At 52.3% G+C, this 15,499-nt stretch overlaps 1 protein-coding gene across 2 annotated transcripts in view; it reads left to right on the top strand.

The window, feature by feature from the left end:
* SPTB (spectrin beta, erythrocytic) overlaps positions 1-14,535 on the top strand; it is a 133,918-nt gene extending 119,383 nt beyond the window's left edge. Inside the window, exons 32-35 of one of the 2 annotated variants that reach the window (XM_024231789.3) lie at positions 6,898-7,154; positions 10,646-10,819; positions 11,104-11,146; positions 11,326-14,535. In XM_024231789.3, the coding sequence (XP_024087557.3) occupies positions 6,898-7,154; positions 10,646-10,819; positions 11,104-11,146; positions 11,326-11,493 (642 nt within the window). In that variant the 3' untranslated portion in view covers positions 11,494-14,535. The remainder of the gene's footprint in view (positions 1-6,897; positions 7,155-10,645; positions 10,820-11,103; positions 11,147-11,325) is intronic. The other variant, XM_054530214.2, reaches the window with a different exon arrangement.
* The last annotated feature ends 964 nt before the right edge of the window (positions 14,536-15,499 follow it).

The following is a 15,499-nucleotide window of genomic DNA, read 5'->3' as shown; positions in this document are numbered from 1 at the left end:
TCCCTTCATTTTTCTCCATCCCCCACCTCAGTCCTTCATCTCTTAAAAGCAGCATACTCCATGTGAATTCTAACATGACTTCAGTCGTGGCACGATGCATCCCGTTGCTGCAGTCAGTCTGTTTCTGGGGTGCATCCTCAGGCCCTGGTTCTCACTGGCATTACCTTTAGAGAGAAGACCTTGTCGTCTGTGTTCTTTGCTTGTAAATGCATCCGGGTTCGCTGAGCATCTTCAGAACCTCTGAAACACCCTGTGGTCCCGAGCCAGGCTGTGTTTCTCCTGGGAGCCTGAGGAGTTTGTCGTCTGTGTGCAGTCCCCTGCGCCACCTGCTGGTTGAGCCTGGACATACACCTTCACCTCCTTTGGCCCGGAGAAGACATTTACCCACCTGCCCATGTCCCTGGCCTGTTTTGCACATCCTCTGTGAAGACCCCGACCCCTGCCTCCCCCACCCAAGCCAGTTTCCTAGCAAGGCAGGACCCTAAAAAGTCAAGCTTACACAGACTCCTGCTTGACTTTGCAAGACTGCAAAGACCCAGAGATGGCCATCCCCCACCCACTGGGAGCCTGTGGCCTCTCCCTGGTGGTTTGACTACAATCCTGTGAGACCCCAAAAGGGCTGTGCCCTCTTCTCCACTGATCCCTGTCAACCAGCAACCAATGCTGCTTGTCCCCTGCCCTCTTCTGATGTCATGATCCCACAGCCAGTACACACAGCTCCTCAGACACCTCCCCCTGCCTCTTCCCCAAACCAGAGGACTAAAGGCAGTGCCTTCCCTTATTCGGCCCACTCTCCAATTCTCCTTCACCTCCACTTATGGTCTAGACTCCCTTGCTGCCCCCAGCTGGACACTCAGAATTTCTTCCAAGCAGCAGGACTCTCTTCCTTCAGAGTGTCCCCTGCCCCGGTGGGTGGCAGCCCTCTGGTACAGGTGGAATCTGCATCTTCCTGATGACCTGAGGACTTCAGCAGCAGCCCCTGCCTTACAGCACAGAGGTGGAAGAGAATCTCAGATCAGCTCCTCCATATGTGGCACCTTGGGGCAGAACCTGCCGGTCCCTTAGTCACACCTCAGCCACATGAGTAGCCAGCATCGCCCCTCCTGGTGCTCTCTGTCCATAGATCTCGCCTCCTGTCAGGTAAGGCCGTCCTCACCTCAGACCATGGCCTGCTTACGGGGGGCAGCCTCACCTCATCCCCTCTTATTAGCCTTGAGGCTCAGGGGAGGTGGGTCCTCCTGCCAAACCATGCTGCTAGCCTGACCCAGGGCCCACAGTTGGCATGGGTGGATGGTTCAGCTGGTGAGCTGGGAGGTCCTTGATGGATCTGGCCTAGAAAGAGGCGGGACTGATCCAACAGGACCACAGGCCTCCCACTGAAGGTTCGCAGCCAGGGGGTCATGGGTGGGTCCCTGCCCAGCTACTTGGCTCCCTGCCTCCCTGCCTTCCCACACCACCTGCAGTGCCCTTTCCAATTTGAGAGGCATTGTGTGGATAGGAAGCAGGGCCATGGATTCTTGTCCCAGCTCTGCTACTAACTTGCTGCGTGCTCTGATCTCGGCCTGTCACTGAGCTTTTCCGGAACCCAGTTTTCCCATCTGAGATAGGAGGTGCTGAGTCCCATGACCCCAAGGCCCCTTTCCAACTCTAGAATTCTGAGAATCTCTTTTCTCACATCAGCTTCATCTACCCCATCTCCAGCCTCCCCCACCCCCTTCCCTGATAAGGGCCCCATAGTTGATTCTACCTACATACCCCTCCCAGAGGCATGGCTAGAAATAAAAGGCCCCAGATAAATTCCTTATCTCTTATGAATTGCAAAAGATCTTTACATACACATACACACTCACATGCTTGCAGGGCTGTGTCAGGCTCCCACACCCCTCCTCCCCCGTGAGCAAGGAGCCTGCCAGCAGCATCTGGCCATCCCTCCAGCCTGCTCTCTGCTGTTTGTGTACTTTCCCTGGGCAGATGGGAACCCCAAGAGTAACTTTTTAAAAAATGGTTCTGCTTCAGAAAAGGATTTGACCTCTTGGATATATATCTAGACACAATCTTCCTCAAGGTCTTTTCTTGACAAAGTTGTGAGCTCTTTGTAAAATCCGCTTGTGAATTACCAGAGCCCTCCACTCAGCAGCACGCTGTTGTCTTTGGCCGGACCTGGGGACCTCTGCCTTTGGCTTCTGGGGCCCCTCCACCTCAGTGCCCCTCCACCTCAGTGCCCCACTCCAAGCATTGAGGCAGGGCCTCAGGCTGCTTCTGCACTGCCCTAAAGGGGTGGGGCCTCAGGCCCTCCTGCACTGCTTACCTGTTCACATGGCTTCCCCCTTCCTGTCTCAAGCCTCAGAATGTTCCAACTGAAAATGGCCGAGAAAGGAGGGGCTGAGGCCTTGCCTGCCAATGGCTGAGATTCCTCTTCCCCATTTCTCAGTCGTGAGCATCCGCTACTCCAGGAACAAGAGGGTTTTTGAGATCCTTACACTAGCCCCACAGGACACTGGCCACAATAATTGCTCAGCAAAGCCCCAGGGAGGCAGGGGTGGATAGGGAGGGGTGAAGGATCATAAGAAAGCCAACATTTACAGACATGACCTCACTTTAAAAGGCTGCAAACCACCTGTGAAGTAGGTCATGGGCTCACTCCCACTAACTGAGTCAGGAAGGTTCTCTCCCTTCCCCCAAATGGAATTCCAGGGACTCTCACTCCAGGCCTGTCTGACCCAACACCTGGGAAGGGGTGGGCTTCTCAGGAGGCCCTCTGCTGTTGGTCCCAGATGGGAAAGCAGGAAGAGGGCTAAGGGAAGGGGCCAGCTCCATCTGAGAGCTCATCGGTGTCTCTGCTCACAGGGCCTTCTAGAAATCCCTGTCCTCCTTATTCCCTCACTCCAGCTCCTCTTGGTTCCTCCTCCTTGTCCCCCTCCAGGGAGTTGGCCAGCCTCCTGGGAGCTGAGGAGGGGAAGAAAGGATTGTTCCCAAAGCCCCTTCCCCCTCTCCTGTACCCACCTTCATTACACCCCACCTTTCTCACCTGTGTCCGCTCCCCCCTCCCAGAGAGGAAGGGAAGCCCTGCCAAAGCCCAGTGTCATCTCTCACCCTCATCCTTGGCCTTGGCCTTCAGGGTGGAGGGGACAAGATGCATTTTAAATTGTCTCTACAGGAGCAGTCAGGAACGCCAAAGAAATCTTCACATACATTGGAAAACGCCCATTTTCCAAAGCCAACCTGTGACCTGGCCATATAATTTTTGATCGCACTGGCATAGCCTCTGAATGTCCCTGCCAAGGAATGTGGGCCAGGCACCCATTAAGAGGAAGCAGAAGAAAGGTGGGATTAAGTTGGGAGTCAGTCCTGGCAAAATCCATCTCTATTTTCAGAGGACAGTCTTCTAAAGGAAGGAAAATGGAATGGAAGTATAGGAAGAAAATGTAGACACAGAGGTATCTAGTAAAACCAATCCCAGGAGAGCAGAGGCTGGGTAAGAGGGGCAAACACGGCTGAGAGGGTCTGGCAAGCTTCCCTCCCTATATCTGCCATGGCTGCTTCTCTGAGACCCAAGGGCAGGGAGAGCACTGATGGTAGCAGGAGCAGCAGTGCAGTCCATGTTCCCTCCTCTGGAACCTACTCCCGCCCCTCTTGGAGGAAAAGCAGGCCCTCCCCAGATGTATACCCAAGTCAGAGCGCAGGATCCACAGAAAGACCCCAAGCCCAGGCTTCCAGTCCCATCTCTGCCTCTCCTGCTCTTCCTCCCTACTACGGTGATCCAGGCAGGGCTTTGGGGCCTCCAGATCCTCGTGGCCAATGCTGGCTCATTGCAGACACTCTAGGGTCCAAAGGCTGCCAGATGCATAGAGAGAAGAGTGGCCTGGCCACAACCCTCAGGGGCACTAAGGTGGGAAAAGATGAACACCATAAAGATGGGATAAAAGCTCAGGTCTGTCCATTTTGGGAGTGCATGCTCCAAACTGCCTCCTACACCTATCAGCTTTGTTGTCACCGGGAAATGTAGAGTCCTCAATTCTTAGTCTTACTTGGGAGAATTCGGCCAAGAGACCAAGTAGTAATGTAAGCAAAAGGTTTACTGAAGGAAAATAAAGAGCAGGGATTGTATTTATTTATTTATTTATTTTGTGACAGAGTCTCACTCTGTCTCCCAGGCTGGAGTGCAGTGGTGCGATCTCGGCTCACTGCAACCTCCAATCCACCTCCCGGGTCCAAGCGATTCTCCTGCCTCAGCCTTTCAAGTAGCTGGGACTACAGGCATGTGCCACCACGCCCAGCTAATTTTTTGTATTTTTAGTAGAGACGGGGTTTCACTGTGTTAGCCAGGATGATCTCGATCTCCTGACTTCATGATCCATCTGCCTCGGCCTCCCAAAGTGTTAGGATTACAGGTGTGAGCCACCGCGCCTGGCCTGGGAGTTTATTGAAGTAGACTCCAAGAGAGGAGCTAGCAGGTCTGCCTGGGAAGCAGCAGTATTCACAGCAAGAGTGAGGTAGCAGCAGAGACAGTACACTCTGAAAGATGAGGCAGAGCAGGCTGCTCGAAAGATGAGCCAGCAGCTAGAGAGTTCTGCCTTGCGGTTTTTATTAGGTCACACTCTCTTTAAGTTCCTGCCTCTGTCTCAAGTCTCCACCTTTGTCTAATTTCCTGCCTCTATCTTATGTCTCCATCTTTTCGCCCCACCTAGTTCCCACCCCAGGTTTGTGGGACTCTCCCTTACTGTCAGCTGATGAACCTGCAGGGGCGGGTGTCGGATATGAATCCTACCGAATGGTGACGTTGCTAATTACTGCCACTCCAGGAAGGGTGTATATTGGTATTTATTGCACCTGCATATCTCGTAGGAATTTCTCCTTTGCTTTCTTTCCCTAGCATGCAGCTGGCTACATTCCCACAGGTTAACTGTAGAGTGATGAATGGGCATCTTAAGGGGTGTCTTGGGGTGTTCCTTCCTGCGTAGATATTTCCCCTCCTCTCTGCTCATATCTAGGGTGAATGTTTTGGGTGGTCTCTGGGTTGTGAGACTTTCCAGACCTCCCTTTCTCAGGGGCTCCCCCACCTGTTCATATCTATCTGCCTACTCTGACAGTATAACCTTGGGCAAGTCACTTGACCTCTCTGAGCATTGGTTTTCTCATTACAGATCGAAAGCATTAGACTAAGTCAGTGGTTTCCAAACTTTCCCAGCCACATAACCCTTTCTTTAAATGAAATCTTACTGGAATCCTACCATGTAACCTGTTTACTGAACAGTCCTAATTTGATGAGATACAAACATGACCAGTTTTATCTTTCTTGCAACCACTGCCTTCCAACGTCTCCATTGAGCCCCCCTTCCCATTCCTAAGGCCACCTCAGGCAGACCCTGGTCACTTTCAGTGGATAAAAAGTCTGCCCAGTCGTTTCAATTTAAAGCTTCAATCTGATGTCCAACATGGGGCCCACATCCTCCCATCCTCCATCCTCTGTTTCCAGTTTGCCCCATGGTCTAAAGGACTCAGACCAGGGAGGAGAACATGGTCTGCTCTCTCCTGGCTCCTTCCCTCTCCTCCCCAGCACTCTTCTGGACCTCTGTCTTCAGCTGTTGGGGCAGGGAGGAGGGAGCAAAAAAAGGACATTTTCTGACCTCCTGGCTGAAGATGTCCTTGGTGCTTCAGGCATCCAGCTGCTTGGTGGCCTTCCTACCTCTTGCTGAAAGGTGTTTAGCAGTCAGGCCTTTGGGACCGGGTCCTGGCCAGATGGCTCCAGCGAGGCTGCCTTCCTTGGTGCTCACTTGGCACGGAGGAGACCCACCCATTCTTGCCCCACCTGGCAATAGGAGGCCACCCCCTGCTGCCCCAATCTGTCCTGCCCTCTCTTTCTTCTGCCCCAACAGGCAAAAGGGCAGATCAGCAAGGTCTAGCATAAGGAGATGCCCAGCCAGGGAATGGCAGGTCAGCTTCCCTTTCTCGTGGGCACCTGTATGTCATACAGTGAGTGGCACCATTGGAGGCCCCTCCCTTGACTTGGGCAGGGGCCAGGCATCCCCAAGTCTCCACAGGGAGGTGCAGGGAGGTAAAGACCACAGCAGTTCCCCAAGGCAGTGCCTCCTTACGAGGGGGATTCTCAACTCCTGCTGCGCATTAGATCCCATGAAATGCTCAGTAAGAGATACCAACGTGCTGACCCCCGGGGCCAGTTAACTCAGCATCTTGAGATACAGCCTGAGAATGTTTCTTCTGAAAGCACCTGAGGTGATTGCGGAAGGCAGCCAGGGTTGGGAACCACTGCCCTGTCCAAAAAGTTCCCATCAAATGATGGAGAAAGCACCTGTTAGACCTGCTGATGGCCAGGGAGGGTCTGGGTTCTCCTTTTGTAAGGTGGCAGGGGCAGACTTAGGACCTGGTACCCTTAGTTTTAGGGCTTTAGACACAATTTGAAAGTACCAGAAGAGTTCCCATTCAACATTCTAGTATAAGTGGTTGTCGAACTTGTCTTAGCAGCAGAACTTTCCTCATACGAGTCTGGCTGCAGCAAGGGGAGGGGCCAGAGCTTTGCTAGCAGCATTGGAACCTGCCCCCCCTCACACCCCTTTAATGAAATAATCACTCAGGCCCCTTTGGCTCACTCTGAGAACCTTCCGTTGCTATGTTACATTGGAGAGAGGGGGCCACCCTGCAGCTCTCTGAAGGGAGAATGGGATGGAAATGGAGCCAGAAGCACAGGCAGAGTAGAGAAGCAAGTGGGCACCCATAGCAGGTTGTGGGGGAGCCAGGGTGGGCCAGGAGGTGGGAGGAGAAAGGAAGTAGGCTTGGGGGTGTGGGGAGGGTGGCTGCTGACCTCCCAGTTTTGCTGAGAACAGCCATCTCTAGGCCAGAGTCCCCAGAAAGTTGTGCTCCTCCCTATGCCCTGAGCAGGGGGAAGAAGAGGGAACGTGGCCTCAGAACCTGCAGCAGCCACCACCGCCGGGGCAGCACGAGGATGGGCAGAAATCCGCTGGAGATGAGAGGCCCGCCACGGAGCCCCTCTTTAAGATCCTAGATACGCCTCTGAGCGAGGGTGATGAGCCCACAACACTGCTGGCCCCGCGGGACCATGGGCAGAGCGTGCAGATGGAAGGCTACCTGGGCCGCAAGCATGACCTGGAGGGGCCCAACAAGAAGGCTTCCAACAGGTGAGTGCGGGAGAGGCTGCTGGCTGAGGGTAGGTTGGGCAGTTCCCAGGGACCTCTCTGCTAGCAGAGCCTTGGTGACATGGGCATGTGCTGGGGGAGGGGTGCCTTCTGCCTCAGCCTGTGAGAACTCCTGGGCACCCCTCTGGGCCAGCCCCGAGGGCTACTTGGCATGATGGGAAAGCCCATCTCCAGTTCTGGTCCTGAATTCAAATCCTGTGTCTTCATGCAAGTTACTCAACCTCTTTAAATCAGTTTCCTCATTTGGAAGGAGAGGATGATGAGAACAGTATGTCTTTTCACTACAGATACTGTTCCTGGCACACAGTAGGCACTTGGTGAACACTAGCTGTTATTATCCTATCATCCCAGGGCTAGGGATAGGTAGCTCTAAAGGTTAGGTAGGTCTTGGTGCTAACAACATCCTTGTTCGAGTCCCGCTTTTTACCAGTCTAGGCCTCGGTGTCCTCAGCTGTAAAATGGGAGTGATGGGGATGGGGCATGGCCTAGTCGCCCCCCAGAGGTCCCTTCCAGTGCTGTCATCTGGTGACTCTATGACCCCGAGAACTGACTCAAAGGCTGCATCTTTTCCTGACCCTGAAACAGTCATGTCCTCGGGTTTGGTCTATCTAGGGCTGTCTCTGCCTGGGGCCCCCGGGGGCCTCCTCTTTCTAGCAGCAGTCCAGGGTCCCAGGAAAATAGGGCAGCGCCAGGAGGTTGAAGCCAGCCATATTCCCAGGGACAGCTGGCAGCATGAGCATGCAGGATGTGTCTGGGGGACCCATGAAAGGGATTCCAAATTCCAAAAAGGAACCATTTGGGGGCCCAATTGCCCTGAAGAGGTTTATTTATTGCTTAAATGGAGAGTCTACCCGGAAAGGGGAAACTAACATGTACTGAGCATCTACTATGTGTCGGGCATTATGTTAAGACTGATAAAATCTTCCCAACAATCCTGTAACACTGATGTTTCTATTTTCCAAGGGGAAAACAGAGTCTCAGAAAGGTTAAGTCATTAGTTCAAGGCAAGCTCTTTCTCCAAAGACCCAGCTCCTTCTTAGTAACTGCCTTTCTGCTAGAGGAAAGATCCCTGAGCGCAGAGTCAGAAATGGGGCTTCGTAAAATGGCTTTGCAGCCAGCTTTGTATGGGTCAGTTTCTCTCTCTGACCTTCCAGAACTTCCTCCCTATGTGTCCTACTAGTTTCCCCACCTTCCTGCCCTCAAAAGTAAGGGAGGAGAAGAGGGAGAGGAGAGGAGGGAGACAGAGGAGGAGGATGAAGAGGAGGAGGAAACAGAGTCTGTTGCTGTAGAAATGCAGGAACATGCTTCCCATGTGTGAGTGAAGCGGCTCGGGCTAGCCCACCTGTTCAGTTATCAGTTTGATGCTCTCACCAAACATGCCAGTTGACATGAGCCCTATTTGTCTTTTTTTGTTTTTTTGTTTTGTTTTGTTATTTTAGACAGAGTCTCACTCTGTCACCCCGGTTGGAGTGAACTGGTTCAATTTTGGCTCACTGCAACCTCCGCCTCCCAGGTTCAAGTGATTCTCCTGCCTCAGCCTCCTGAGTAGCTGGGATTACAGGCATGTGCCACCATGCCTGGCTAATTTTTTTTTTTTTTTTTTTTTTGCATTTTTAGTAGAGATGGGGTTTCACCTTGTTGGTCAGGCTGGTCTCGAACTCCTGACCTCATGATCCGCCCGCCTCAGCCTCCCAAAGTGCTGGGATTACAGGTGTGAGCCACCACGCCCGGCCGACATGAGCCCTATTTGTAAAATTTGTTCCTTTAAAAAGTTTGGTATACTTGGCACATCTCATCAAAACAAAAAACAATCACTGAAACAAAACCCTGTTCATTCCTTCACAGTTCTATAGTGAGAATCAAATACACTAATGGATGTAGAAATACTGTAAAAAGTTAATTTTTTACTGTTGGTCTTAAGACGTGATAGTTCTATAAGTGTACTTCAAGGTAAGATCAGAATTATAGGCACATATTTATGTGTAAGAATGTTCATCACATTGCTATTTAAATTATGGGCACATTTTCGAGTATTATAAGGTTCATCAATAAAGGGATTGTGATAGTCTTCCACATAGCTATTCAAAATTATTTTAAGAAATATTTGAGGATAGGGGCTGGGCGTGGTGGCTCAGGACTGTAATCCCAGCACCTTGGGAAGCTGAGGTGGGTGGATCGCCTGAGGTCAGGAGTTTGATACCAGCCGGCCAACGTGGTGAAACCCCGTCCCTACTAAAAATACAAAAATTAGCCGGGTGTGTTGGCTTGTGCCTTTAGTCCCAGCTACTCGGGAGGCTGAGGCAAGAAAATCGCTTGAACCTGGGAGGCAGAGGTTGCAGTGAGCTGAGGTTGCACCACTGCATTCTAGCCTGAGTGACAGAGGCTCGGTCTAAATATATATATATATGAAATATATACATATTTTATATATATTATGTACAATATATAAATGTTATATAATATATATTATATACAAAATATGTTATATAATATATATTATATACAAAATATGTTATATAATATATATTATATACAAAATATGTTATATAATATATGTTATATGATATATAATTGCTACATATTATATAATGTATAATATATAATGTATTATATATAATGTATTATATATAATGTATAAAATATACATTATATAATATATAAAATATAATGTATTATATAGTGTGATATATAATGTAATATACATTATATATTATATATTTTATATATTTATATATTTCATATATTTTATATATGTATTATATAATAAATATATAAATATTATATGATATAAATTATATAATAAATAAAAGTATAAATATTTATATATTTTATATATATACTTTTTTTTTGAGACAAAGTCTCGTCTCTGTCAGCCAGGCTGAAGTGCAGTGGCTCAATCTCGGCTCACTACAACCTCTGCCTCCTGGGTTCAAGCGATTCTCCTGTCTCAGTCTCCTGAGTAGCTGAGACTGCAGGCATGCGCCACCAAGCCCGGCTAATTTTTGTATTTTTAGTAGAGACGGGGTTTTACCATGTTTGCCAGGCTGGTCTTGAACTCCTGACCTCAGGCGGTCCGCCCGCCTCGGCCTCCCAAAGTGCTGGGATTACAAGTGTTAGCCATCGTGCCTGGCAAAAAAAGAAATATTTGAGGATATGGAGAAATACTCATGATTTAGTGTTATGCTTAGAAACAGGATATAAAATGGAATATATACATAACCCAGTTTTAGCTATCTGTGAATAGTAGAAAAAAAAATGTGAAAATGTGAAGACTAGAAGGAATACATAAAATGTTAATAATAGCTAATTTTTTGTAATGAAATTACATGCAGATGATTTTTTAACAATAAAACATGTTACTATGTATCAGAACAAACATGGCGTAATTTTTTTTTTAATGGTGAAGCTATAGGAATTGACTCTAGAGATGCCATATCAGGATGTGGGTGACCTGCCTGTCTGCATCTTTGCAGGTCCTGGAACAACCTGTACTGTGTGCTCAGGAACAGTGAGCTAACCTTCTACAAGGATGCCAAGAACCTGGCCCTGGGGATGCCCTACCATGGGGAGGAACCCCTGGCCCTGAGACATGCCATCTGTGAGATTGCTGCCAACTACAAGAAGAAGAAGCACGTCTTTAAGCTGAGGTGAGGCCTTCCCGGCCTTTGAAAGCTCGGGTTGATGGCTTGATTTGGCATTAGTGGCAGGGCAGAGGCCCTCTGTATGGGAGCAGCTCCAGGCCTGAGCTGCTCCTCAGGGGTTTTTCAAATCAAAGAGGCTGATGGTCCAGACTTTGACCTCTCAGAAAGTGCTGGGCTGCCTGAGAGGGGTCTGGATGTTCGGCTCAGGGTTTTGTGGGATCAGAGCCAGCCCTCTGCCCAGCGCCCCCTCCAGAGGTGTCTCCATGACAGGAAACCCTTTGTCCTCCTAGGCTGAGTAATGGCAGCGAGTGGCTCTTCCATGGCAAGGATGAGGTAAGCGCGGGCAGCCTAGCCCAGACCTGGCTAAGAAAGCGGTAGGTGGAGGACCCCAGGCCGCTTGCCCTGGAGGCCCCCTCAGAAGGGGCAGTCCCAAGAGCCCCCTCATTGTTGCCTGGCCCGGGAGGTGGAGGGCTGTGGGCCTCCAGACTCCACCGTGACCCTCCGCCCCGCAGGAGGAGATGCTGTCCTGGCTGCAGGGCGTGAGCACCGCCATCAACGAGTCCCAGAGCATCCGCGTCAAGGCGCAGAGCCTGCCCCTGCCTTCCCTCTCCGGCCCCGACGCCAGCCTCGGCAAGAAGGACAAGGAGAAGAGATTCAGCTTCTTCCCCAAAAAGAAGTAGCGGGTGGGGCTGGCGGGCGCGGCGGAGTAGGGACACGCAGAGACCGGGCAGCCCAGGCCTTGGCCTCCTCTCGCCGCTGCCCGCCGGTCGAATCGAGACGAGTCGAGTCGCGGGCCGGGCCCCCGGGCCCCACGCTGCACTGCAAAAGCTGCCTTCGCCCGCGTGTCCTGGGCCGACGCCCCCTCCATGCCCTCGCCCGCGCTGGCTCCGCTCCAGGGACAGGGGCTCCCAGCTCCTCTGGCGCCTTTGGGGCCTCCAGGCCTGGGGGCAGGAAACGGTTCTCTGAGGCACACGCCCTCCTCTCCCACCCTGCTCCTGAGCCGAGGGTGCGCAGGCCCCTTACCCCCAACCCAAAAAAAAAAAAAAAAAAAAAAAAGCTGGAGAAGGCTGATGGGGTTCCTCAAACGCTGCCCCTTCCTAAAGCAAGTCTTGCTTGGGGTCACCTCCCACCTGGCGGCAGCCAGGGAAAGGGGAAAGGAAGAAGACACTGGAAATGCACGGCCAGCCCCCTAGGGGCATGAGGAAGGCGCCTTCAGGTGGCCCACAAAGCCCTAGCTCTGGGCCAGGGGCTCAGGGGGACTGAGGGGACCAGACTGGGTGCAGGGCCTTGGGTGCTGCCAGCCTCCTTCCCGCTGGGCTTCCGCAGAACTGGGACTCTCACCTCAGGGGCCACCACATCCCTCCTCTCTGCTTCTCCCCCCAGATCAAAGGGTACCCTCCCACGGTTGACAGGGCCTGGCTGAATGCCTCCAGCACCCTTTGTGCCACCACAGGCAGTCCCAGGAGGGGCAGCAAGGTCAGACCATTCCTCATTGAAAACCGTGGCTAGGGCACAGGGCTCTGATCTGAAGGAGTGACAGGTATGTCACTGCCTAAGGCTCTCCTTCTCAATGCTGGGACCCTCCCCCCACTCCCAGTGGCAGCCAAACCAGCAATATCCGACATAGGCCCCCTAGGGGACAGTGTGGGCCCCAGATATAAGATGGATACCCCCACACCTGCAGTAAAGCATCCCAAAGCCAAATGCTCAATTGCATCCTGTCTGCAGCTGGGACTTCGGAGGGTAATGGCTGGGCAGACAGTAAAGTTGATCACCTATTGTCTTGGGGTGGCAGACGCAGCCATGTCTTTGTATCACCACCCATGTGACAGCTACCCCTGCACAACTGGGACAAATGTCAGGGCCAGAGCCATGAAGGTGTGGTACCCCTTGATCAGCTTCTCCAGGTCCTGGCCCCAGGTCTTGGCGGGGAGGGGGTCACATGAGTACAGAGGTCAAATATCTACCACCCTCCAGCCCTGAGCACCAGAAGCTCCAGAAGCTCCAGAAGCTCTGCAACCTATGTCCCCAGGAATGGCCTTCCCCTTGCTGCTCAGGTCATACTTCTGGAGGGAGAGAAAGCTCATTCCATAAGGATTTTCCCCACCACTCTACTCCAAAAGCAACACAGTCCTGGCCCAGTAGCTAACTAGGGTTAGGTCCAAGAGAGGAGTCAAGCGGGTGGGGGGGGTGGGGCGGTGGCAGCAAGCATTTCCCCCCAGAGAAACCATAAAAGTCCCCAGGGCCTGCAGTCAGTTTCTGTCACCTTCCCCGTGAGAAGGACCTTAGTTCCATGGAGATGAAGTGGGTGAGGTTCAGGTAGAAGCCACAGGGGCAGGCATCCAGAATGAGGCCCCCTGAGGAACCCTGAGTGCTGACCAGTGCCGGCAGAAATCAGTTCCACCCTGTGGCCCTGACATTATGTCAGGGTGACACCATGTCAGGGTGACACCAACTGCAGCAGGCAGGAGCCACAGGAAGGAAGACGTCTTCCGATGGAGCCTGATATCCCCAGGTTCCCGCCCTAGTGGGCAAGGTCTTCATTTGACTTTGGTACATATGACCCTATACAGGGAACCTAGTGTGTATCACTCACCAGCCTCTTTCTGTATCTGGGGAAACCAAGGCAGTGAGGTGACTGCACTCACCTAGCAATAAAGTAGGCCTTTGGTGCACTTGCAGGCATGTCGTCCTCTGCGGCAGAGAGCAGGTTCCTTGCTGAAGGGCAGATGGTGGCAAACATCTCCCTCAACTGTTTCCCTGGGCCAGTCTTTAGGGAGTCAAGGGACAAGGACCTACCGTCCCCCTTCCACGTGTGCCAAATCAGCACCTGAAGTGAGGCATTTCCAGCAAGCAACTCCACAGACCCGAGAAAGGAAGGGCTCCAGTGGAAGAGCTAGCATCTCACCACCCCAGGTCCCCTGGCCTGGTCCAGGGCAGCCAGCTGCATGTGACCATTCTGTTGCCAGCTCCCCACACATCCCTTCTGTCACCCAGGCCCCAAGACATTCGACCAACTAGACTGAAAATGCAGGCATCCAGCTTTGGGAGACCCTGTGTGTGCCACACCAGGGCTAAGCTCTCCCAGTGCTCTAGCAGGTCTTTTTTTTTTCTCTCCTTATTCTACTTTACAGTCTTTTGACAGTATTCCCACACTAGGTTGACACAGCTCCAGTCCACACCAGCATACCAGGCTTCCTCCCCAGGGCAGTTTAGAGGAAGCTCCTTCTGGGCGAGGTCAGGCGGTCCTCCTTCCCTCCCTCCTTCCCCTTTGTCCCAGCCTCAGCTGACTCTGGCTGTGGGAGGTGTGGAGGGTCCTTGGGCTTCCCTCCCCAACCTGGCCTCCACTAACACCCCTAACAGGAGGCCCGTGGAAGGCTCAGCCTCTCCTCCACATCCCTCCTCCTTCCTGCTTATCGGAGGGAACCAGGGTCCCCTAGGCTGACCCTGAATCCTCTTCCTCCTTTCATGGGAGGGGCGCAGGAATCCAGAGGAGGATGAAGCCAGCGGGACCACATGGCTTGGTGGCTTGGACAAACAAGCTCAGGGAGGAAATGAGGAGGTGGCGGCTGCAGAGGAATGCAACCCTGTTGGGCACACACCATGCAATCTGGGGCTGGCCCTGGGGCCAGCTGGGTCCTGTCCTCCACTTGCTCAACCGTGCTTCCACCAACCAGAGGAAACCCATTTACTAGTTTTTCTAATAAACCAATAATGCTCCATATTGCTCTCAGTTTCTTATTTAACTAGCCTCCTCTCCCTTTGAACTGAGCCTAAGAGGGCTGGCACCATGGAGACAGACGGACAGCCAGATTCTCTAGCTTGTCCCTGGGAGCCTTACAGGACGACTGCAAGCACCCAGGTCCTGGGCTTCACCACAAACTCCAAGAAAACCTTGCTCATTCATGCATTTGATCAACTTGAAGGCCTACTGTAGGGCAAAATCATTTCCAAGCAGTGATCAGTCCAGGCCCCTCCCCACAGAGCTCAGGACAGATCTCAGCACTCGCTGGACCGCAGAATCATCAGAATCTCTAAGCCTGGGATTCACCTCCAGAGGGCAGTTTCTGTTGGTCTAGGGAGATGGAATGTAAGCACTGCGTTTCCAAAAGGCTCCCCAATCATTCCAATGGGCAGCCAGTGAGAACCACCGACCTGGTGCAAGGTTCCCAGGCATACCTAGATGGCTGTGTAAGGACTGCCTGGGGAAGGGGTTAACTACAACTTCCTGGGCCCCACCCTCTGAAGAGCCCCAGTCGGGTTCAAGGGAAGATCAGAGGCTAGTGACAACCTCTCTTGAGCAGAAGCAGCGCAGGGCAGAGATAGCCCCTGGTCTGGCAGCTGCCCTGAATCTTCTGTGGTCATTCCACAGTCACTGGCTCCTGCCAGGCCAGTCTCAAGATATGATGCTGAGTAACCACAAGGGCACTGGACAGTGTGAGGATCAGGGAGGCGGAGGTTGCAGTGAGCTGAGATTGCACCACTGCACTCCAGCCTGGGCGACAGAGCAAGACTCCGTTTCAAGGCGGGGGATAAAAAAGAATCTGGGTCCCTCTGATCTTCCCTTGACCTTGTTAAAACTCAGCAGACCCATCTTCAGGTTGAGTCAGAAGGCCCACAGGGCCCTGACCCAGCAGCCCTGCTGAACACTTGTCAGGCAGCTCTACCACCCAGGCCCTGCAGCCT

The sequence above is a fragment of the Pongo abelii genome, chromosome 15 (assembly GCF_028885655.2).
Source record: "Pongo abelii isolate AG06213 chromosome 15, NHGRI_mPonAbe1-v2.0_pri, whole genome shotgun sequence".
Taxonomy (NCBI): Eukaryota; Metazoa; Chordata; class Mammalia; order Primates; family Hominidae; genus Pongo; species Pongo abelii.
This window is presented reverse-complemented; position numbering and strand designations above follow the sequence as displayed.